Source organism: Nerophis lumbriciformis, linkage group LG34 (assembly GCF_033978685.3).
Source record: "Nerophis lumbriciformis linkage group LG34, RoL_Nlum_v2.1, whole genome shotgun sequence".
Lineage (NCBI taxonomy): Eukaryota > Metazoa > Chordata > Actinopteri > Syngnathiformes > Syngnathidae > Nerophis > Nerophis lumbriciformis.
Genome location: NC_084581.2, coordinates 24,995,868 through 25,021,965, shown reverse-complemented (window position 1 = coordinate 25,021,965; position 26,098 = coordinate 24,995,868). Strand labels below are relative to the sequence as shown.

The 26,098-nt window shown below is 40.9% G+C and overlaps 1 protein-coding gene across 1 annotated transcript in view; it reads right to left on the bottom strand.

The window, feature by feature from the left end:
• Window positions 1-31: 31 nt before the first annotated feature.
• alkbh1 (alkB homolog 1, histone H2A dioxygenase) overlaps window positions 32-26,098 on the bottom strand; it is a 37,304-nt gene continuing 11,237 nt past the window's right edge. Inside the window, exons 2-6 of the mRNA XM_061927849.2 lie at window positions 23,595-23,703; window positions 23,319-23,481; window positions 17,269-17,356; window positions 13,168-13,361; window positions 32-2,213 (exon numbers count right to left, since the gene is read on the bottom strand). Coding sequence (XP_061783833.2) covers window positions 1,877-2,213; window positions 13,168-13,361; window positions 17,269-17,356; window positions 23,319-23,481; window positions 23,595-23,703 — 891 coding nt within the window. The 3' untranslated portion in view covers window positions 32-1,876. The remainder of the gene's footprint in view (window positions 2,214-13,167; window positions 13,362-17,268; window positions 17,357-23,318; window positions 23,482-23,594; window positions 23,704-26,098) is intronic.

Sequence of the window (26,098 nt, the reverse complement as noted above, 5' to 3'; positions counted from 1 at the left end):
TTTTTGGATAACCTTATTAAGACATATATATATATATATATATATATATATATATATATATATATATATATATATATATATATATATATGTATATACAATTCTAAGGCAATAATGAAATTATGGCACATTGTGCAGGTTAGAAATGTACAAGTCAATATTGTCAGGAGTGATGTTAAGTGTTCAGTTTCTGTTTTTCTTCCCTCCATCTCCCTACCCCCACCACCCTAAACCACCCTCACCTCTCCTGAACTTCAATATTTGTTATGTAGGTTAATTATGGACAGAAAGCTAGGTTAAATGGTGCAGTCAGGTTGTCACAAAAGTGCAAAACCCAAAACCAGTGAAGTTGGCACGTTGTGTAAAACTTAAATAAAAGCAGAATACAATGATTTGCAAATACTTTTCAACCTATATTCAATTGAATATACTGCAAAGACAAAATATTTCATGTTCGAACTGTTGTAATACGTGCAGAATGTGGCTTGGCATTGTCTTGCTAAAATAAGCAGGGGCGTCCATGGAAAATACCTTGCTTCGACGGCAACATACAGTATGTTGCTCCAAAACCTGTATGTGCCTTTTAGCATTAATGGTGCCTTCACAGATGTGTAAGTTACCCATGCTTTGGGCACTAATACACCCTCATACCATCACGGGGGGAGCTCCACTAACCACATTAAACCCAGATTCCGATCTAACAAAGGTTTTAACTCATTCTCCTTCTATACCACATCAATATGGAATGCACTCCCAACAGGTGTAAAAGAAAGGGCATCTGTATCCTCCTTCAAAACCGTACTAAAAGAACACCTCCAGGCAACTTCAACCCTAAACTAACAAACTTCCTTTCACATCCTACCTCCCTGGATTGTAAATAATCAAATGTAGATAGTTACTTTTATGCTCTCTGATCTTTCTCTCTCTCTCTCTCTATGTCCACTACTTGTACATATCCTACCAAGTCAGTCCTACACTGTTTCAATGTCCATTTCTCTGATAATGCAATTGTTGATGACTGAAGTGTTGATATCAACCAAACTTAACCACACCCCGGATTGTAAATAATGTAAATAATTCAATGTATATACTCTGGTGTTTATCTTGTGTGATGACTGTATTATGATGATAGTATATATCTGTATCATGAATCAATTTAGGTGGACCCCAACTTAAACAAGTTGAAAAACTTAATCGGGTGTTACCATTTAGTGGTCAATTGTACAGAATATGTACTTCACTGTGCAATCTACTAATAAAAGTTTCAATCAATCAATCAAAAACAGATGCTGGCTTTTGAACTTTGCACCTATAACTATCCGGATGGTTCTTTTCCTCTTTGTTTCGGAGGACATGACGTCCAGTTTCCAAAAACAATTTGAAATGTGGACTCGTCAGACTACAGAACACCCAACCATGGCACTCATCTGTTCCCAATTAGCCTGTTCACCTGTAGGATGTTCCAAATAAGTGTTTGATGAGCATTCCTCAACTTTTTTGCCACTTGTGCCAGCTTTTTTGAAACATGTTGCAGGCATCAAATTCCAAATGAGCTAATATTTGCAAAAAATAACAGTTTACCGGTTCATACATTAAGTATTTTGTCTTTGCAGTCTATTCAATTGAATATAAGTTGGAAAGGATTTGCAAATCATTGTATTCTGTTTTTATTTACGATTTACACAACGTGCCAACTTCCGTGGTTTTGGGTTTTTTATAAACAAAAGACAGACTGCATTTCAATCATGTGTATTAGGACAACATCGTATTCATTTAAACACTTGTGATGTATTATTAATTCTGCCTTGAAAGAAGTATAAATATCATGTCTGTTGAGGTGAATAACCACCTTTTCTCCTTTTCGAACGGTCTTCCCCTTCAGCTTGATGCTCCTCCTGAAGAGGATCGAGTTTCTGGAAAGCTTTGACTCTGCCCCAAAACCTGTCTGACAGTCACATTGATCCTGGAACTCTGGATATACTCGGAGCACACGGCCCAGTCCTCCTGTGACACACGCTCCTGCTGGTCGGAACCCCAGCTGCTTGGCTCCACCACTGCGACTTCCTGGGGCGCTGGGACGATGCGAGGCACAGCGTGGTAAAGGAGGCGACTCTGCCCCGACATTACCATCAGGTCCCCGCTGTGCATGTACATCGCGGTGGGAGGGTCTTGTCTTTGAGTGCCGCCGAGAAGGAAGATCGCAGACTGGCCAAAACTAAAAGAGAAAGCACGCACAGTCCATGTGTTTAGTGTTTAACACTTGCAGTCTTTGACACACTTCCATAGCTCAATAACAACCTTTAAAAATACAGTGCATTGGAAGAATTAACTCATATTATGTTTTGCATATGATGAATGTTTATATTCATCCTGGAGAAAGCAAACCACCAAGTTTAAGTAAATAGTGGTATTTGAGTTTGAGCACATAATAAGATAAAGCCGCTTGGTTTGACATTCACAGGTGGATTGGATCACTTCTCGTAGGAAAGAGGCCCTAATTGGGACTTCGGAATGCAAAAGTGATTGCCCTATCCTTGAGAAGAGACTACCTGTCTAGCTCAACGCCTACATTTAAGTTATGACTTAAAGCAGTTGTTTTCCAGACACTTACACACGAACATCTCCTTTTATGGTCAGGATGTGCTCTCCTGACTTAGCACACACACACAGAGAGACAGGAAGGAGGAATATAAAACTGATGGTTTGGCTTCTGCAAGTTAGGAATGCCTCATTTTCTTGACCTGACAAGACCAGAAATACACATCATTGACAACCCCCAAGAAAAATCACCCACCCTTAATGTATAAAATCGTGCAAGACCACAGCTATCCCCACGAGACCACAGTTTACTCTGCACAAAGACTAAAAATGGGACCCATTACCTCCCTGTTTGGCACTCAGCATCAAGGGTTGGAATTGGGGGTTAAATCACCAAAAATTATTCCCAGGCGCGGCCATCGCTGCTGCCCACTGCTCCCCTCACCTCCCAGGGGGTGAACAAGGGGATGGGTCAAATGCAGAGGACAAATTTCACCACACCTAGTGTGTGTGTGACAATCATTGGTACTTTAACTTTAAGAACTTAACGTGATTTGCTTTTTACCCTCACCCTTTTTAAGACAATGAATCCAAAGGAAGGACAAATTTCAAACAGGATGCTATGAAAAGAACATACATTATCGCACGTCAAATGTCAGCAAGCAATAAAAGTTGCTCGTTGGCCCGAGGAATTAGTCTGGCTTTCACTGTGCACTCACACACCCGGAGCACGTGCACACAAACAAAATTAGTCCCAGAGAAGCAACAATTGCAGTCATTTTGTTGTTAGCACTCTTTAGCGCTGCCCTGGTGGCTCCCTAGTGCTTTTTCAAAAATGTATGAAAATTGAAAAAGATGGTGGAAAAAATATATTTTGTTTTAATATGGTTTCTGTAGGAAGACAAACATGACACAAACCTTCCTAAATGTTAAAAAGCCAACTGTCTAATGTTTGTGTGTATGCTTCACTGATGAGAGTATTTGCTGACCGGCTTTCGGCGGTCCTTGAACTCACCGTAGTTGTGTGGACAGTGACGCAACGGTTTGTTTACATGTATAACTTTCACAGACGCTGTCAAAGGAAGACATGTTTTATGCCACTCCTTTGACTCGTTTTGTCCACCAAACGTTGTATGCTCTGTGTGAATGCACAAAGGTGAGGTTTGTTGATGTTATTGACTGGCATGGAGTGCTAATCAGTCATATTTGGTCAGTACATGACTGCAAGCTAATCTATGCTAACATGCTATTTAGGCTAGCTGAATGTACATATTGCGTAATTATGCCTCGTTTTTAGCTACATTTGAGCTCATTTAATTTCCTTTACTCAGGTCCTGTCTCATGACACTTTATCTGTACGTAATATTGGCTGCATTTCTGATAGTTGTTTGTGTGCCATGTTGTTCCAGACCACAGCAAACGCTAAGCAGCTTGCCAAAGATTGTAATAAATCCATTCGAAGAAGACAGCCTGTTTCTCTTTAACTTGGACACACACATATATGCCTTTGGTAATTTCCAGGAGTTATCTCACCCTCTGAGAAACTTACCTCATGTGTTGCCTTCATTCTAAGACTTACAGTTGTGTTCAAAATAATAGCAGTCCCACATCATGAGCTAGATAAATCACTGTTTTTGTTAGAATTTCAACTTTTACACTGCAAGTAAGTTTCTAGAAGGTTTAGTAAAGGTATAGAAAACCAACAGACCCAACAGGCATGACGTGCATGCTGCTGATTCTGTGAAACTGAATCATTTACTGAAAGGAGCGTGTTAAAAAAAATAGCATTGCTGAGTTCAATTAGTAAGGTCATTGATTATATGAAAAAAAAGAAAGGTATTAAACGGGTGGCCCTTATTTAAGGATCAAGGCAACTCACGCTGCATATACTGGCTGTGCATTTGTCCTTGAAAAACAGAGTAAAATGGGTCGTTCAAAACACTGTTCAGAAGAAGAGCGTTCTTTGATTAAGAAATTCATAAAAGAGGGGAAACATCTAAAGAAGTGCAATAAATGATCGGCTGTTCAGCTAAACTGATATCAAACGCTTTAAACTGGCAGCCAAAACCAGAAAGGCGAGGAAGAAAAAGAAAAACGACTATTGGAATGGATCGGAGAAAAACCAAAATGGCAAAGGCTCAGCCAATGATCAGCTCCAGGAGGTTTAAAGAAGATCTAAGATTGCCTGTGTCACACCCCGCCTCGGGTGAAGGTAATGTAACCTTTGCAAACCAGACTTTCAAATCAAGGATGGCAAGGCACGCAGTTGGTAACAGTTTACAAACATTTATTGAAATCCCAAAAAGTGTCAAAAGGTGAACAACGACAGGAAAAACAAAGCACCCACAATCTCAGTAGATGTTTGATGCATGGAGACCGAAACTCCTGCTCAGGACAGAGATCCTCCTCTGGCAGTGACCAACAGCAGACTGTCAGAAAAATGGCATTTTCCAACTTAAATAGCCCTTAGCCCCGCCCACTAGCGGGGACCAATTTGACAGGGGGAATTAAGAAAACAGTTATTTTGTAAATTACACCATCACATGTCTAAAAAGTATTCACATAGTACTTTTGCATGTGTAGAGCAGTCATTTTTTGTACACAGTACATTCAGGTTTAGACAACACAACTTTTAAATGTCCAGTGTCCTTCTGTAACACACAGCTTTTGAAGATCATGGTTCGACCCAAATTTGGCCTAATTAGTGAATGCAGGTGTGTTCACCTATATAAAGCCCTCAAGCCCACTAGTGATGGGATGGGCAGTTCTTTTGACCGTACAGAATCACTAGAATCAGTTCCTTAAATTGATTCGTTCAAAAAATGTGTTCACCGAATCTGCGCGCACAGTGACTGAACGAGAGCCTCAATGTGGCGCCATCCTCCGCGACAACAGTCAGTTCTCTGTGTCAGTAGGTTCGCAAATCCTGATTCTGAATGAGTGACTGAGTGCAGCGCGAACCTGAATCACGTCCTCAGCGACAACCAGTCAGTTCTTGTAGGTTCATGAAGCGAACCTGAATCACTCAGCTACAGTTCTGTGGGCCAGAGGGCGACAGACGTGAATCGCTCTCTGCCCTGACAGACTCCCCTTGACGTTCGCAAACAGACATTGCAGCTCTAGTAGAGATTCTGTTACTTTTAAAAACACTGTGTGTGCGTTTCCGGCCTGTCCAATAAACAAAATGTGACTAAATGTCTTGGTTGTTAAATATGTTTTATTGCACTGAAATGAAAATAATAAATAAATAAAAGTGGGAAATAAAAAGAATAGTAATAGCCTACTAAAATGCTTGCAATCAACAGTTCAATAAATAGGCCTCGTTTGTTTAGTGCAAGGGCAGCACGGTGGAAGAGGGGTTAGTGCATCTGCCTCACAATACGAAGGTCCTGAGTAGTCTTGGGTTCAAACCCGGGCTCGGGATCTTTCTGTGTGGAGTTTGCATGTTCTCCCCGTGACTGCGTGGGTTCCCTCCGGGTACTCCAGCTTCCTCCCACCTCCAAAGACATGCACCTGGGGATAGGTTGATTGGCAACACTAAATTGGCCCTAGTGTGTGAATGTGAGTGTGAATGTTGTCTGTCTATCTGTGTTGGCCCTGCGATGAGGTGGCGACTTGTCCAGGGTGTACCCCGCCTTCCGCCCGATTGTAGTTGAGATAGGCTCCAGCGACCCCAAAAGGGAATAAGCGGTAGAAAATGGATGGATGGATGTTTAGTGCAAAAACAAATATTAAATTAAGAAACCCTTAACAAATGCCAACATTAAAACTAAATGTTCTGTAGCAAAGAAAATGTAAACTTAAATATGCAAACAAAAAGAAAATAAATACCTTCAAAATAAAACAAATAAATTAAGAGCCAGAAATGCCATCATAAAAACTAAATGTTCTGTAGCCTACGTTTAAAAATATAACAAAGAAAATATCAACTTAAATGTGCAAACAAAAAGAAAATAAATAGGCTACCTTAAATAAAACAAAACACATATTAAACCAAGTGCCAGAAATGCCAACATTAAAACTAAAATTTCTGTAGTTTACATTTAAAAATATAAAAATATAAATATCAACTTAAATATGCAATACAAAAGAAAATAAATAGCTTACATAATATAAAAATCAAGAAACTAAACACACACACACACACACCAAAAGTGTCAAACAAAGGAAAGATTGTTCTTGCACATTATGTTCTCTTTCAAGGTATTTTTGTCCAAAGATCTTGCCCCTACTCCAGATTTGCATTTAAAAATACAAGCTGGCTGATTTTGGATGAGCTGAGCCGATTATTTTTGTTGCAATAACTGTGTAAATAATAGCCTATGTATGTGTACATACATTAGTTATTATTTTTATTTTAAATCTTCTCAAAACAGCCTGCCCTACACTTTATCCCCTGCCCCTCCCCCTCGTGTCGCTGCTGCTCAGCTTTGCCCTGCCTGCACTGACTTTCTTTCTGTCTCCTCTACTCTCATAACTTTATGTGTTGAGATAATGTGCGTGTTTGTTTTCATGTGGCTTGAGTCAACATTAGCCGTTAGCTTGGAGAATGAATGGAGAACGGATGCCAATGGCATGAAACATATCCCCACGACGGGAGGAGAATCGCTCGCGGCATTGGGGCAAGCAGAGCAGAGAGCGAGAGCGTTGTCGTTCACTGAGTGATTCATGTCGTTAATCCACGGTGAACGAATCGTTCGCTCAGTCCCTCCCCCAGCCCCCATGATGAGTAGCTGGCTGCGTCGTTCGCCGACGTCACAGAATGCGCCAGTTCCACTCATACCGGCATGGTCGCGGCGGAGCTCAACTGAACTGAGAAAGGAACAAATCAGTTCATGAAGTGATTCGGTTCAGTACGTTCACTCAAAAGATTCGTTCGTTCGAACGAATCGTTCGCGAACGACACAACATTAAAGCCCACCCTGACTCTTTTACTCAACTGTTCAGAGCCATGGTGAGTGACAGGTAACAATTTGTTTGTTGAGCACATGCTTTTCACTGGCTAACAAGATTGAATGTTTGTGTGTCCATGTTGAGCTTCCTAACAAATGTGCACGGTTTGTGAGGAAGTCTAAAGGTCAAACAGTGACAGTGTGGGGTCAAACTGTCACAGCCTGTGAGTACTGTAACAATCAGACCAGGTCTATGTGAAGCCAAGCTACCATCTAGAAGCCCCCGCAAAGTCCCATTGTTAAAAAAAAGATGTGCTGAAGCGGTTACAATTTGCCAAATAACGCATTGACTGGCCTTAAAAGAAATGACGTAATATTTTGCGGACTGACTAAGATTGTTCTTTTTGGGTCCAAGGGCCACAGATAGTGTGCCAGATGTCCTGCAAACACTGAATTCAAGCCACAGTACACAGTGAAGACGGTGAAGCATGATAGGGCAAGCATCATAATATGGGGATGCATACCTGCCAACTTTTGAAATCAGAAAAACCTAGTAGCCAGGGTCCAGGGGCCGCAGGCCCTGGTAGGTCCAGGACAAAGTCCTGGTGGGGGGTTCCTTCGCCCCCCGACGCAAAATGATTATTAGCATTCAGACAGGTTAAAATGTTGCTAAAACCATCACTTTTCTATCAGTCACAGTGACTTTTCAAAACAAAAATATTACAGCAAAAATCATATGGGTTGATTGACATGTTTATTCTGTAAGCTAACTTCAATAGTTTGAAATTATTTTGACAGTTAATGCCAGTTATCCTGTCAACCTTTCACAAGACTTCAATTTGTTAATTGAAAGTATAAACAGTATAAACACTTTTTACAGTAAACAAATGGTAAAACAGTACTAAACAATTCCATTAAAAAAAAAATTGGTGTCATTATTAACTTTCTGTCCAAGCTTGTATAATCTACTGCCTTGTTCAATTGTAAAAAATATTCTGTGCCTAAAATTCACATTTCTATCACAATTATCATACTGTAAACATGGTAAGCTAACTTCATTAAAATTAATAGTCCTGTCAATAGCATGGAATTACAATTCAAATGTAGTTTTTTTGTAAACCTTTCAAAAGAATTCAAAATATGAAAAATTAATGAAAATTAATTTAAGCCATCAGACACTTGAAAAGTGGCACATCACATCTCTAATGTAATCATTTGAACTTTTCAACAGAAATAGCACTGCAAAAATATTAAGGACATACTTCTGTATTTTGGTAGTTATGCTGTCAACATTTAACAAGATTTCTTCAACTTGGACTTGAAAGCATAAATAGTATAAACACTTTTAACAGTATAACAGTACTAAACAATTCCAATAGATAACATTGGTGTCATTGCCTTTTTGTTTGCTCAATTATTGCCTCCGTAAATAAAACTTTGGCATTTATCACATCCAAAGAATCTGTTTGGGCGACGAAAAACGTTGAAAGTTTTCCACTTGTATCGCTAGCAACGGCATTAGACTTGTGTTTTTTTGTCCCAACATGGTCTTTTACATCGCTAATTCCTCCGTGTCCGATCGAAACATCTTGTCTGCACAAGGTGCAATTTGCGTAGTTTTCACCCTTTTTGGAACTGATAATTATTCCCGGATAGGCTTTTGAATATTCTTCACGGAATGACTGCAGTTTCCTTTTCGGTTTAAGACTCGTATGCGATTTTTCTCCGGCTGATTCCATGATCGTTCGCTTGTTTGGAAACAATGGCAACTGGTGCCTCGGGCTTGGCAGCGGTGCTATAAATAGCCTCGCGCATGGCATTCGGAATGGCTCGATAGGAAGTTACGGGAAGCACTGGTAGGGCTGGGCGATATGACTAAAAAATGTATCACGATATAAGTGTTTCATATCAGTCGATATCGATACTTATTGATTAAAAAAAATAAAAAATTCTAAATAAAGACCAGGAGAAAAAAGGCTGAATTTAAATACTTTTATTTTAAATATAAGTAGGTAGCATGTCCTTCGCTAATTGATCCACCACTGCATCCGTTATTTCTTTATTACGTTTTGAATTGTTGTCATATGGCACTGCTGCCGAGTATCTTTCGATGGTGGTCTGTTGTTGCCGCTTCGGTGCTGTTCCACTTGCACCGGCTGATGTAGATGGTTGTGGTTGTTTGTTACTGCTGTACTCCCGCGGGTGAGAGCGTCCCCAGACTTGGTCGGGACGACGACCTTGCAAAGTTTGCAGACAGTATTACTCTGATTCGTATCGGACTTAAAAAATCCAAAATACTGCCAAACTGGTGACGTGACGTTTCCTTTTTTATTTACAATTTCCTCTCGTGCCGCCGCACTCATATTCCCGTTTTGTTTCACTCCTCGTCGTCAGCTCGCCGTTGTTGCTTTTTTCCCCCCTGTTAGCATTTCCCAGAATGCCGTGCGGTTCAGGCTCGGCCGTGATAGGTTGAGAGGCCAAAGCCCTTCCTCTGCCTACACCCCCCAGAATGCCGTGCGGTTCCGGCTCGGCATTTCTTCCTATTTTTTCTAACAGAACTCAGTGAAATTATCGAACGTTCTATCGACCCCATTTTCTATTGATATTGATCACATGTCTATCGCGATATATATTGTTATTGTTTTATCGCCCAGCCCTAGGAAGCAGTGTCGATTGTCATTGTTGTTACGCGATTTCGTGAATAAAACTTAAAAAAAAAAAAAAAAAAAAATTAATTAATGAAAAACCGTATTTTTTATCACTGCAACCGTAACCCGGAATAGGTTGATGAAAACCGTACTAATTACGGGAAAACCGGAGTAGTTGGCAGGTATGGGGATGTGTCTCGTACTACGGTGTTGGTCTTATTTATCGCATACCAGGGATCATGGATCAGTTTGAGTACATCAGAATACTAGAAGAAGTCAGAAGAGGAAATGCCCTTGAAATGGGTGTTTTAACAAGAAAATGACCCCAAACACACCAGCAAGCGAGCAAAATCATGGTTCCAGACGAACAGAATTCAAGTAATGAAGTGACCAGCACAATCCTCGGACCTTAACCCCATTGAAAACTTGTGGGCTGACATAAAAAATGCTGTTCATTAGGCAAAATCAAGAAATGCAGAGGAATTGTGGAACGTAGTACAATTGTCCTGGGCTGCACTACCTTTTGACCAGTGCCATAAGTTGGTCGACTCCATGTGCCACAGATGTGAAGCAGTTATCAAAAACCGTGGTTAGGCAACTAAATATTAGTTAATGATTCTCAGGAAAGTTGAATCGGCAAGCCTTTCTTAGTTTATAAAGTACATTTGAGTTTTGTAAAGAAAGATGTCAACACTGCTATTTTTTTGTTTTATATTTCTTGACTTTCTGTCAAATATTATCAAATTTGATTACTCTTTTCCAATTTTCTGCTTTGAAATAGAATGTGCAGTGTCCCCAATGCATTTGTGTTCATTAAAATACAATTTATTTGAAGAATTTTGAAGTTTACTCACCCTTTTAAACACACTGCTATTATTATGAACATAACTGTATGTAAAGCTTTTAATTTTTTGCGGCTCTAATATACAGACTTGTATTTTGTATTTGCCCTTTGTCACCGATTCTGTTCATAACTTTTATGGACAGAATTTCTAGGCGCAGTAAAGGCGTTGAGGGGATCCGGTTTGGTGGCTGCAGGATTAGGTCTCTGCTTTTTGCAGATGATGTGGTCCTGATGGCTTCATCTGGCCAGGATCTTCAGCTCTCACTGGATCGGTTCGCAGCTGAGTGTGAAGCGACTGGGATGAGAATCAGCACCTCCAAGTCCGAGTCCATGGTTCTCGCCCGGAAAAGGTTGGAATGCCATCTCCGGGTTGGGGAGGAGATCTTGCCCCAAGTGGAGGAGTTCAAGTACCTCGGAGTCTTGTTCACGAGTGAGGGAAGAGTGGATCGTGAGATCGACAGGCGGATCGGCGCGGCGTCTTCAGTAATGCGGACGCTGTATCGATCCGTTGTGATGAAGAAGGAGCTGAGCCGGAAGGCAAAGCTCTCAATTTACCGGTCGATCTACGTTCCCATCCTCACCTATGGTCACGAGCTTTGGGTTATGACCGAAAGGCCAAGATCACGGGTACAAGCGGCTGAAATGAGTTTCCTCCGCCGGATGGCGGGTCTCTCCCTTAGAGATAGGGTGAGAAGCTCTGTCATCCGGGGGGAGCTCAAAGTAAAGCCGCTGCTCCTCCACATCGAGAGGAGCCAGATGAGGTGGTTCGGGCATCTGGTCAGGATGCCACCCGAGCGCCTCCCAAGGGAGGTGTTTAGGGCACGTCCGACCGGTAGGAGGCCACGGGGAAGACCCAGGACACGTTGGGAAGACTATGTCTCCCGGCTGGCCTGGGAACGCCTCGGGATCCCCCGGGAGGAGCTGGACGAAGTGGCTGGGGAGAGGGAAGTCTGGGCTTCCCTGCTTAGGCTGCTGCCCCCGCGACCCGACCTCGGATAAGCGGAAGAAGATGGATGGATGGATGGATGGATGGATTTTGTATTTTTGGTCGAATATGAATCTTTCAACATTTTGGGCTGCCGACCCCTGGGCTAAGAGATACATTCAATGATAGCTAATGTTAATAGTTAAGCAGTAAGGAAGTGAAGAAGAACAATGCAAAACTAATGGATGGGCTGCAAGGCAAAGTGTGATGCATCACATTGATGATTTAAAATAGTTTAGGCCTAGAAACAATATGATTGTGACTGAGCTCCAGATTACACTCAGGTCCTTTGGCAGAGCATCTGATAAAGGAGGAGAAAAAGATGATGTTGCTTCAACAGAGCAATAGGTGCACAACTTTCTGCAATCAAAGGATGTGGATGCCAAAAACCCTAGGGGGTCTGCGGAGGTACTGCATGGGGGTTGTGGAATATTTCCATCCATCCATCCATCTTCTTCCGCTTATCCGAGGTCGGGTCGCGGGGGCAGCAGCCTAAGCAGGGAAGCCCAGACTTCCCTCTCCCCAGCCACTTCGTCCAGCTCCTCCCGGTGGATCCCGAGGCGTTCCCAGGCCAGCCGGGAGACATAGTCTTCCCAACGTGTCCTGGGTCTTCCCCGTGGCCTCCTACCGGTCGGACGTGCCCGAAACACCTCCCGAGGGAGGCGTTCGGGTGGCATCCTGACCAGATGCCCGAACCACCGGATAATTAAAAAAATAATAATTATATTCCCTGTGCAATTCCTTTTCACAAATGTAAATACACAATTAACACATGCATAGACATTACCACTGACCAAACACTGTAGTGAACAAATAACTGGGTTGTAACAAGAGATTTGTTTCAGAACTACAGTAGTTGCAGTGCAAAAGACAGAAGAACACAGCCTGTGATGAGTTATCATCCATTATAAGCTAGCACCGCTTCAAATCCTTGAGAGAGACACTCAACCAAAATTGTCCCAACAGTACATATAACATATTGTACATTTTTTCTCCAAAACTAAACCCAGAAATTTGAAAATGCAAGGTTATATGGTGTAAAGACTTTGCAGTTAAAACTTGTAGTTATAATGGTTTGCAATGGGGACTTTTTTGTCCCATGATACTAAACTACTATTATGTGTACAATCTGATCAAAATTAGTTTTATTACTAATCTTATGTATAGTAAGGCCTGATCTGTATCACTGTAACCACCCTTTTAACATTTACTATATGGATGATAACTCATTTTATGCAGATTTTTTCATTCTACTCACATACCTGAACGACAGAAGTGGGCAACTGTGATCTAATTCGGATTCATCCACATGGATTCCTAAAGAAGAGTCCGACCTGTAGTAATTGAGGATTCCTGCCTCTGCACTGAAGCCTGGGAAGCCACAGGCAGCTGCTATTTGGTGAGACAGGAGGCGGAGTTCAGCTGGGAATGGCGTGTAATGATTGGCAGAGTATGTCTATAAAAGAAACAAGAGAGGAAAGCATTGAACCTTCATGCATATGCTGTAGCATGGGTTTGGTATTTAGCCCCTTGATATCATTTTTGTATTTTTCCAAGTATCACGTGTGCATTGACAAAGGCTGCTGTTTCCAATATTCTAATATCGTAATACAGGGTGTCCTCAAAGTTTCGCTATAATTTTAAAAAATTATGAAAACGTTCATTAATGAGCTGTTAACCAGATGTTATTGTTATTATGTTCATCATGTTACATTTTCATTTAATGAAATAGATTATCTTAATAAACCTCTAAAATATGCATTCCGGTTTATTGAAACAAAATCTAATATCCAGACTATGGTATCAATTCTCAGTATGTGGGAATCGATAGTAACTTAACAGTACCAATTTTTGGCTTTGTTGTGTGTGTTCATGTTTTAATAAATGTTAAATTATTGTGTCTGCGGGACTACTAGTCATTGACGGTACCTTTGGACAACTCTGTCAGGCTCATTTGGTGTGTTTTTCTTTTTTATCAAGTCATGGTTTTGAGATAACGTGAGCACTGTGTTGCATTTCAACACTGTCTCTGTACTCTTCTTCATGTCTTGTCTTCAAGTAATGGGGAAAAATAGACGCGTACCATGTTTTGCAGTTTAGCCAACCGTTGTTTGGTCACTTTCTGACTTAAAAAAAAAAAATCCAAACAAAATAGTTCTTCACTTTTTTGTCACCAATCCCTCTTTTAGTTTTGTTGTTTTAGCTTCCTTTGTCGTTTCTGTCTTTGAAATGTTGTTGACATCCATGCTACCAGAAAGTAGCATCATTGCTGCAATTGCATTAACGGCAGCCCAGATGTGGAATAACTATAATAAGAATAGAGAATTACAATATATCGTACAATAGCCATTTGTATGTCTTGTTATGACATATATATAGTGGAATATTACACAGCACTAGCCCAACGTGACGTCACATGCAACAAAGGTATCCGGGCGTACTGAATGAATCCGGTCGGTACCAGAGGTGGGTAGTAATTTAGTTGGTTAGATTTGTTAAGTAGAGATGGGTCGGTCGCGAATGAGAGCTGGATTAGCTTCACTCTGTGAAGTGAACGGGTTCCGGCCCGCGATCGAGGCGGAATTCCCATCGCTTTCGCTTAGTAACTTTATGGATAAATTGTATTTGTCAGAGTAGTTTCAATGTAACATACCTTTTACTTTTACTATCAAGTATTTTGTGAAGAAGAAACGCTACTTTTACCTAAGTTACATTGAGTTTAATTCCGATCGCTAAATTTATTTTCAACATAATTTACAAAACCCAAAACCAGTGAAGTTGGCACATTGTGTAAATCGTAAATAAAAACAGAATACAATGATTTGCAAATCCTTTTCAAACTATATTCAATTGAAAACACTGCAAAGACAATATACTTAACGTTCGAAATGGAAAACGTTATTTTTTGCAAATATTAGCTCATTTGGAATTTGATGCCTGCAACATGTTTCAAAAAAGCTGGTACAAGTGGCAAAAAAGACGGAGAAAGTTGAGGAATGCTCATCAAACACTTATTGAGAACATCCCACAGGTGAACAGGCTAATTTGGAACAGGTGGGTGCCATTATAAAAGCAGCTTTCATGAAATGCTCAGTCATTCACAAACAAGGATGGGGCGAGGGTCACCACTTTGTGAACTAATGTGTGGGCAAATTGTCAAACAGTTTAAAAACATCATTTTTCAACGAGCTATTGCAAGGAATTTAGGGATTTCACCATCTGGAGAAATCACTGCATGTAAGCGGCAAAGCCGTGATCTCTGATCCCTCAGGCGGTGCTGCATCAAAAACCGACATCAGTGTGTTAAGGATATCACCACATGGGCTCAGGAACACTTCAGAAAACCACTGTCAGTAACTACAGTTTGTCATTTATCAACAACATCCAGAAATGCCGCCGGCTTTGCTGCGCCCGAGCTTATCTAAGATGGACTGATACAAAGTGTAAAAGGGTTCTGTGGTCTGACGAGTCCACATTTCAAATTGTTTTTGGAAACTGTGGACGTCGTGTCCACAAAGTTCAAAAGCCAGCATCTGTGATGGTATGGGGGTGTATTAGTGCCCAAGGCATGGGTAACTTACACATCTGGAAAGACACCATTAATGCTAAAAATGTACATACAGGTTTTGGAGCAACATATGTTGCCATCCAAGCAACGTCTATTTCATGGACGCCCCTGCTTATTTCAGCAAGACAATGCTAAGCCACATTCTGCACGTGTTACAACATCGTGGCTTCCTAGTAAAAGATGGCGGGTACAAGACTGGACAGCCTGTAGACAAGACCTGTCTCCCGTTGAAAATGTGTGCCGCATTATGAAGCGGAAAATACGACAACGGAGACCCCAGACTGTTGAACAACTTAACTGTACATCAAGCAGGAATGGGAAATAATTCCACTCCTCAGTTCCGAAACGTTGACTGAGTGTTGTTAAAAGGAAAGGCCATGTAACAACACAGTGGTAAAAATGCCCCTGTGCCAACTTTTTTGCAATGTGTTTTTGCCATTAAATTCTAAGTTAATGATTATTTGCCCCCAAAAAAATGAAGTTTCTCAGTTCGAACACTAAATATCTTGACTTTGCATTATATTCAATTAAATATAAGTTGAAAAGGATTTGCAAATCATTGTATTCTGTTTTTATTTAAGAATTACACAACGTGCCAACTTCACTGGTTTTGGGTTTTGTATATGTATTCATAATCTATTGATTACTGCTTGCAAAGACATTCATTTGACTCGTTAGTCAAATGAATTAAGCACTAGTGAGGTTTGACTCCATTTTTCCAATCAAACGGAGCCTGGCACTCACATGATCGCACTCGTAAAACACACCGTAAAGTGACACATGGTCAACCGAAGCAGAACAACTCTTCAACGTTGAATTTACAAAGTATAAAAAAAAAAGAGCATTTGTATCATACACTGTCATCTGTGTCACTAGAAATGCCTACAACAATTCTACTTACAACTAAATAAAACACATTGCAGTAATTTGTAGATGTTTTTTATGATTTAGCTGCGTGTATGCTAACATTGGCCCTTTCATAACACCAGAAGTGACTGTAAAATGTGAATATTTGTATTACATGCTGTTAGTAGGATCTCTATCACTCTCACGAGCCACACACACACACACACACACACAGGCAGGCACACACAAACCAACTACGGTTGTGTGCAAGTACAGTCAGAAAACAGCTACTTAATAAATCAAAAGTTACTAATCAGTACATTTGTTTTTTTCCCTGAATACTAACTTAAGTTATTCTTTATATGACTACTTCTTACTTAAGTCATCCATCTATCCATTTTCTACCGCTTGTCCCTTTCGGGGTCGCAGAGGGTGCTGGAGCCTATCTCAGCTGCATTCGGGCGGAAGGCGGGGTACACCCTGGACAAGTCGCCACCTCATCCCAGGGCCAACACAGATAGACAGACAACATTCCCACTCACATTCATATTACTGTAAAGTACAGTACTCTTACTTGAGGACAATTTTTGGCTACTCTACCAACCTCTGGTCGGTGCTTATACCTAACGCAGACTCAGCAAAACTATGGAAGACATCCAGCAGGGACAGGGAGATTGAAGGATGAAGGGAGAAATAGACAACAATGTGGTTTATGCAACAAAGGGTGTCTATATAGATATGTATGAAATGAGGCAAACATTTTTATATTTACTCTTCAAATTTGAATAACTTCCACAGATTTGTCAATATATTTGATTTTGTAAAGAATGTGTGAAGTTGTCAAGAGACTTCACGGACTCACTGTACTTTGGCGTGAAAATACACCCCTATGTGTAATATATTTCATCATATGCAACATTGCTTATTGAGTCTACTTGGTTCCAGTTACCTTGCTATTCCAGTTGTAATGATAGCCTAAGGTGACCCAGCGCAGCCTCTCCAGAAGAGTTTTGGGTTCTCTCTTCCCGTCAGGGCAACTGGAGGGATTCAAGCACAAGACAACACTAAACGCTACGTTACCATTGGCACACTTCTGTTTATACACTTCATCTGTTGAGCGCAAAAGAGCATTCACACTGAGAAGTACGGCGAAAAGCATTGTACTCAGTCCCTGGATGTTGCACTCAGTGCATACAGAAAATATGCACAGTGTTTCCCTTTTTCCCACGTTTTTTGAAAAAATTTTTCCCAAGATGGCGCCGCTGTAGTGGCTGCTGTTGGCAGGAGCTCTGTGCTCTTGTGTCATCCTTTTGTGTTTCCCTCTTTTTTTCATGTGTTATTATATATGTTTTTAATTTTGTTTATATATTTTTTGCCTATTGGTTCGGGACCCTTTGGGACTGTGTGACAAGGGGTGGCACTTCTGTGACTTCTGCGGTGGTTTTTTTGTGGACTTTTGGATCTGCCTCCCGGGAGCCTTTTGGCCATGGAGACCAGCTGCTGGTTCTCTGCCACACCAGAGTCCGTTTGGAGAGACTGGAGGAGATGCAGATGAAGAGACAGGGCTGTGGAGCTAGCACTGAGCACCAGGACAGACAGGCTTCACAGTGTCTTGGCTGAATGAGCAGGTATTGGACACCTAAGTCTCCTTAGGCGCATCCTCGCTCATCCATGCGGACTGGACACTGGCCAAGTTAGTGGGCGGCCGAGAGTGGAGTCGGCTCTCATCTCTCTGGCCATGCTCCCTCCACCCCAGCAGAGGTTGGCGTGGAACACCGCAGAGGCCACCACAGTGTATATCTTTCTTTTACTTTTAATTCATAGCTGTATGTAGAAGTGGCTGAAGTGGCTGGTTGCATCAGCTCTGCTCTTTTTATGTCTTTTATGTCCTTTGTTGTTTGATGTTTCCCTCTTACACACATGTAAGAGTGATGTGTGCTATGGCTATGAGTTGTTTTTTCCCTTGGCCTCAGTCTGGACTAGGGATGTCCCGATCTGATATTTGGATCGGATCGACTGCCGATATTTGCAAAAAAATGCCTATCGGCAAGGCATGGGAAAATGCCGATCCAGTTCCAGTTAAAAAAAAAACTCCGCTCCGTGTTTTCCAACGCACCTATTTAAATAATACATTCCACTTTTCTGCTGCTCCCTAATTTCCGTTCCGCATTTTCCAGCACACCTTCAACACATCCACAGGTCTGTGGATTCTCACGCAGTTGCTTTTAGCTGCTGGCATTACACGACAGGCTCTTCTCACTCTTTTCTTTTCTGTGTCTCCCTCTCACAGACAGCAAGCGCACCTTCTTACACACGTCACATACTGTCACGTCATACGTCACATACGTATACGTCCTCTCCCAGCAGAGACGTAGCAGCATGGCTAACGTTAGCTGTGATGCTAGCGCAGCCTTGTGACCAACGTTCTCTCTAAGGTGCGCGCTTGTGCAATTGCGCACTGCTCAAACGTCCTCTGCGCATAGCAATTATATGCCACGCACAAAATCAAATAAAAAAATAAGCGCATAACAATTTTCGACACACGGACACGACAGAGAAAACAGTTTTCGTCATCATTGTTCAAATATTGTAACGTCTGTCGAGACGCTTATCTCCTTTCGGTGCCACACGCCCACACCATCAAAATGCCGAGGCAAAAATTTCCACATCAACACCGTATGAAAAAAATAGTGATTTTTTTAGTTGTGATTTCCTTCTCTGCATGAAAGTTTAAAAGTAGCATATATTAATGCAGTATGAAGAAGAATGTTTTAATGTAGACATGCAAGTCTTGAAAGAACATTTTGAAAATCAAGACATTTCCTGCAAATGGGTGCATTTCTACCCTATATTTTAACTTTAGATTTATTCTCATATCAAACTCTTTTGGCTGCCTTTTTGACACTTACATCCGCCGCCCCCCTCCACACCCTGGATTATAAATAATGTAAATAATTCAATGTGATTATCTTGTGTGATGACTGTATTATGATGATAGTATATATCTGATAGTATATATCTGTATCATGAATCAATTTAAGTGGACCCCGACTTAAACAAGTTGAAAAACTTATTCGGGTGTTACTATTTAGTGGTCAATTGTACGGAATATGTACTTCACTGTGCAACCTACAAATAAAAGTCTCAATCAATCAATCAAAACACATAGAATCATCATACTGCTGTGATTATATGCATCAAGTGTTCATTCAAGGCTGAGGCAAAATATCGAGATGTATATCGTGTATCGCGATATGGCCTTAAAATATCGCAATATTAAAAAAAGGCCATGTCGCCCAGCCCTAGTTTCAATGATGCCATTTCTGTTTGTCATGTATAATTTTGTCTATTTTGTGTTTATCCTTGAATAAACAGGTCAGTTTCTTGTTACCAACCATTGTGTATTATTCAAACTCACCTAATTCAGCTGGCTAGTTGTTATCAAGAGTACTAAAACCCTTTTCAACATGATTCTGACAACTAAGTAGGCTAAATAACTTTAAACTTTAATACATGCTCGGATAGGCCATTATCGGTATCGGATCGGAAGTGCAAAAACCTGGATCGGGACATCCCTAGTCTGGACCCAATCCCCCCCCCCCCCCCCCCCCCCATTGTTTACCTGTATCTCACCTTTTTTGTAAGGGGCGCCGGAAGTTGGCAGACCCGTCAGAGATCCTGTTCTGTCTCCCTGTAATATTTGTCTGCTCTTGAATGGAACTGTGCTGAAAATTTTAATTTCCCCTCGGGGAATAAAGTATTTCTGATTCTGATTTCTGATGTAACAGCCTAATTCCAAAATTCAATACATTCATTTTTGTCCTTAAAATTCTACATACAATACCTCATGATGACAATGTGAAAATGTTTTATTTTTTCAAATGTATTAATAATATAAACTAAGAAATCACATGTTCATAAGTATACACAGCCTTTGCTCAATACTTTGTTGATGAACCTTTGGCAGCAATTACAGCCGCAAGTATTTTTGAATACGATGCCACAAGCTTGGTTTTCTTTCAGGTTGTCTCTGTACATTGCTGCATTCATCTTTCCCTCTATCCTGACTAGTCTACCAGTTCCTGCCACTGAAAACCATCTCCAAAGCATGATGCTGTGCCCACCATGCTTCACTGTAGGAATGGTATTGGCCTGGTGATGAGTGGTGCCTGGTTTCCTCCAAACATGATGTTTGGCATTCACGCGAAAGAGTTCCATCTTTGTCACATCAGTTCAGATAATTTTGTTTCTCATGGTCTGAGTCTTTCAGGTGCATTTTGGCAAACTTTTTATAAAAAAATGTCTGGCCACTATACCATACAGGCCTGATTGGTGGATTGCTGCAGAGATGGCTGTCCTTCTGGAAGGTTCTTCTCTCTCCACAGAGGAATGCTGTAGCTCTGGCAGAGCTACTATCAGGTTGTTGGTCACCTCCCTTACTAGGTGACTTTTCCACTTTGCAGTCAGTCCATCTTAGATGTGCTCGGGCCCAACGAAGTGTTTCTGGGTGTTTTTGATAAATGGCTTTGGCTTCGCATCTAGAGACATTCTGGATGAAATCAAACACTTTCCATTCAATCTGATGGAGCGTGGGAGGTGCTGCAAAGAGGAATGGGCAAAAGAAAGGTGTGCCAAGCTTGTGGCATCGTATTCAATCAACCAAGTATTGAGCAAAGGCTGTAAACACTTACGTACATGTGATTTTTTAGTTTTAATAAAATTGCAAATTAAAAAAACAACTTTTCACTTCGTCATTATGGGGTATTGTCTGTAGAATTTTGAGGCCAAAAAATTAATGTATTCCATTTTGGAATAAGGCTGCAACATAACAGAAAAGGGAAAAAGTGAAGCGCTGTGAACACTCTCAGGATGCACTGTAAAACGGTTAAAATGGTGAGCATGCAATACTGGACACTAACCAGTAGTCACCATATTGGCAATGTAGTGGAAAAGGAGGGAATAACTGGAAACAATGGCGGCTAAGGAGCAAGCCGGAGCGGTAGAAGGTAGTGGACAGAGAGACAAAACCAATAAATATTGTGATTGTCATTTACGTTAAGTGCGCAAACACGGTAATCAGTTTCAGAAAGCATTACATACAATTTCAAAATTCACACGCTCAAGAATCAAGTGCAGAGTCAGTATTTGACCCTACCACTACATTAGGAGGACAGGGCACTTTCCCAACACCCCCTACCAAGAAGGTAAAGTTATTTGAATTGCGTTTTAAAACAATTCAATACAGCACCATATCTCAACAAAAGTAATTTAATGATACCTTTCATATGGAACAAATATAGACATTGTTCTTGTGTGCGATACACTGGCAGTTATTCAACAATACCCCAAAGCCAAAATTATATATAAGTCATTCAGTTTTATAAAGGCATAAAAACAGTTTGGATTAATATTTTTATTTTTTTTTTTGCTCAAAATTCAATCTCTAAATGAACTTAATCCCTATGCAATACCAAACAGGTAATGTTTTGTTTTTTACACAAGTTGAAAGCATTTTAATTAAATGTCAGTTTTCAATTTGTATAACATAAATTATTTTACTTATTTAAAACTGACATTATCTGATATCAAAAGTGGTCAATATTTCATAGGGGTCAATATACAGTACAGGCCAAAAGTTTGGACACACCTTCTCATTTCAATGTGTTTTCTTTATTTTCATGACTATTTACATTGTAGATAGTCACTGAAGGCATCAAAACTATGACAGCTGTGAAGTGAAAACCTTTTCAGGTGACTACCTCTTGAAGCTCATCGAGAGAATGCCAAGAGTGTGCAAAACAGTAATTAGAAGAAAGGGTGGCTATTTTGAAGAAACTAGAATATAAAACATGTTTTCAGTTATTTCACCTTTTTTTGTTAAGTACATAACTCCACATGTGTTCATTCAAAGTTTTGATGCCTTCAGTGACAATCTACAATGTAAATAGTCATGAAAATAAAGAAAATCCATTCAATGGTAAATGGGTTATACTTGCATAGCGCTTTTCTACCTTCAAGGTACTCAAAGCGCTTTGACACTATTTCCACATTCACACACACATTCACACACTGATGGCGGGGGCTGCCATGCAAGGCGCTAACCACGACCCATCAGGAGCAAGGGTGAAGTCTCTTGCTCAAGGACACAACAGACGTGACTAGGTTGGTAGAAGCTGGGGATTGAACCAGGAACCCTCAGGTTGCTGGCACGGCCACTCTCCCAAACAGTGCCACGCAGTCCCCCGATGAGAAGGTGTGTCCAAACTTTTGGACTGTACTGTATATTTAAAAAAAAAACATTACATGCTTAATATGTTTGTTAAGAATTAAAGTATATTGAGAAACACATTTAAAAAAAAAAAAAAAAATCTTACTTTTTTTTTTTTTCAAACTATGAATCCAAAAATGTTTTAGGCTTTTCCAAAATCGACTGACTTTTATGTTCGGTTTGGCTTTTAAGATAAATAAAATTGGGTTAATTGTCACAGATCCCTTTTGACGAAGGATATGACTCAACACAAGAACAATTATTAAACTGTATGCTGTATTATTACACAGTTATCTATTGTGCTGCCTTTTTTTTTTTTTTTTAAATATTACTGACTTGAGGTAAATGACATGGATTTCTAAAACATTTCTGGAGAAAAAAAAGAGGGTGTTTTGGGAGAAAAAAAGGCCCAAATTGACGGGTTTTTCCACAAATAAAAAAAACGGATTTCAAAAAATCTGCAAATTTGTGGTTCATGTGTGCTGAAAGGTGAATATGGTAACATCCACCGTAGCCTTACTCACAAAAAGTGTCATTTCTGTTTCTACATAGTCCCTTTTACAACTCTTTGTATCATGTGCATACAGTCGGAGTGGTCGCACAAAATAAATGAAATATCCTTTTTTTTGTTTACTTTGTGGACTATCTTTGGGAGTGTTAGTACTGCTTTCTATTATGAAAGTTTGCTAAAATGGAACAGCGGAGGAGCAATTGCGTGTGTATGTGCGCACCTGAGGTTGCATACACTCTTGGCCCAGATGTCCTGTGTGTCACTAGGAGACATGTGCATGTCCAGGTTGCAGACATTCGGCTTTCTGGGGTAAGTCTTCAGACACTGACGAACCCAGTAGGCCTGAGAGCCTCGGAGGAATGGGTTAGTGATGAAGATGAACCCTGAAATGGAGATGTGTGAAGATGAAAGTCATTTAAGGAGAAAGTGTACTGATGATTGAGTTGTTACCATTGACATATGTTGGCGTTGTAGTAATAGTTTTGTGTCAGTTTACCTGGGTAACCCTTTAGATTAAAGACTCTCCAGTCTCTGACAGGCTGTAATCCAACCCTGGCAGCATCTCCATCACTCACTGCTTGAGGGTCCATTTTGACTTGCACCACCTGGCCCATACAGTACATACATGATAGTGTATTAAAAGACTTACAAACTTGGCATCATTTGCTGCTTTTTCTTCACCAACAATCTTCCAAGGTACCGTATTTTCCGGACCATAGGGCGCAGCGGAATATAAGGCGCACTGCCGATGAATGGTCTATTTTCGACCGTTTTCATATATAAGGCGCACCGGATTATAGGGCGCATTAAAGGAGTCATTTATTATATATTTTTTCTAAATGTAAAACACTTCCTTGTGGTCTACATAACGTGTAGTAGTGGTTCTTTGGTCAAAATGTTACATAGATTATGTTTTACTAGGGGTGTAACGGTACGTGTATTTTTATCGAACCGTTTCGGTACGGGGGTTTCGGTTCGGTGCGGAGGTGTACCGAACAAGTTTCCACACGGACATATTAAGTAGTGTACTGCACGTTGTGTGAACAATACTCAAAATGCCGGACATTTGAGGCATTTAAGAAACTTCGCCCGGACAGCTCCGCAAAAGAGGACATGTCCGGTGAAAAGAGGACGTATGGTCAGGCTATCCTTGCCCGTTAGCTGCTAGCATGCTAGCAAAAGAGGACATGTCCGGTGAAAAGAGGACGTATGGTCAGGCTATCCTAGCCCGTTAGCTGCTAGCATGCTAGCAAAAGAGGACATGTCCGGTGAAACCGATCGCTGCATTGACTGACCATACGTCATCTTTTCACCGGACATGTCCTCTTTTGCTGGGCTGTCCGGGCGGAGTTTCTTAAATGCCTCAAATGTCCGGCATTTTGAGTTATGGTTGCGTGTATTAACAATGAACGTTCAGGGTTAAGAAGGGGTTAAAAACTAAACAAATTGTGTGCGAAGCAGCATTCGTGTGGGAGGGGCAGAGACAGAGAGAGCGAGAGTGAGAGAGTTATGATTAATGCGCATGCGTCGCCAGGCTCTGCTTTTTATCCATAGATTTATCAGATTTAATTTTTTATTGTCTATCGCAGGGGTGTCAAAAGTGTGCCCCGGAGGCCATTTGCGGCCCACAGCTAATGTTTTAAAGGCCCACAGCACATTTTAAAAATACTATTAAAATAAACAAATACATAACAAAAGTGAAATAAAAAAGCTTAAAGGTGAAATGTAATTTAGAAAAAGTTGCAATGTTGACTAATAAAACAAAACTGTTTTTTTTTCTTTCAAACTGTCATTGCTCAAAACATAATATTGAATCAAAATCAATGTTATTATGAAATATTGACCTATCCAAGGTTCCGATTACTTCCCATCAAATATTCCTCTAAGAAAAATATTTTTGGTGGAAGATTTTGCTAATTTGGTAAATAAATAACCAAAAAATGTATATTTTGTTGTTTTCTTACTGTACCGAAAATGAACCGAACCGTGACCTCTAAACCGAGGTACGTACCGAACCGAAATTTTTGTGTACCGTTACACCCCTATATTTTACAGATCATCTTCAAGCCGCTTTCTGAGAGTCGCTTCAGGATGCGCCGTTTTGTGAGCGGTCTTATTTGCGTGGCTCACCTTCGACAGCGTCTTCTCGCCGTCATCTTTGTTGTAGCGGTGCAGCGTGCAAGGACGGGTAAGGAAGAAGTGTCAAAAGATGGAGCTAACTATTTTAATGACATTTAGACTTTACTTAAATCAATAACGGAGCAGCATCTTCTCATCCGCCGGAAATGTGTGCCGTAAAAACCGTCCGATCGGAACTCTCTAATAAGTAAAGTTCCTTGGGTGAATAATATAACTCACTACACACCGGTATGTTTTAGCGCTTTCATGGCGAGTTTACTGACAGATATAAGTAAGAACTTTACACTACTTTATATTAGAAATGGCAACAGCGGAGGATGAATGTCCCATAACAAGAAGATAGAGAAAAAGAAGAAGCTTATCGACTACAGTGTCAACACGGACTACAAAGGCGGACACGCGCAAATTTTCAGGACTTATGCACATCCCAAATACAGATCAGCAGGTACCAGAAGGTAAGAAAATTTGCTTTTGCATAATATTCTCAAGATGGCGGCGCCCTGCTCGGCTGCGGCTGCAGAGGCTCATGGTAGTAATAGGACATTTTGGCAAATATACGGGTAAATTCTGTGAATTTCATGGCTGGCTTCCAGCGTGGACACTCCGTGATAACGTACAACCGCCAGACAATTTTGGATGTGGATAGATCGGGCCGTATTGGACCGAAAGATGCGTATACGTTGGACCTCCTCGCTAGCATCGGAATACTACGCCGGCTACATCCGGCGGCCTGTGAAGCAGCGGAGCCTAGTACCAGCGGGGATCGTCGACAGAGGAGACGTAAGCGGTGTGATCGGAAGCAGAAGCGGGGATGCCGAGCGGGGCTAACAACAAAGCTAAAAGCTAATACTCACAGAAGTT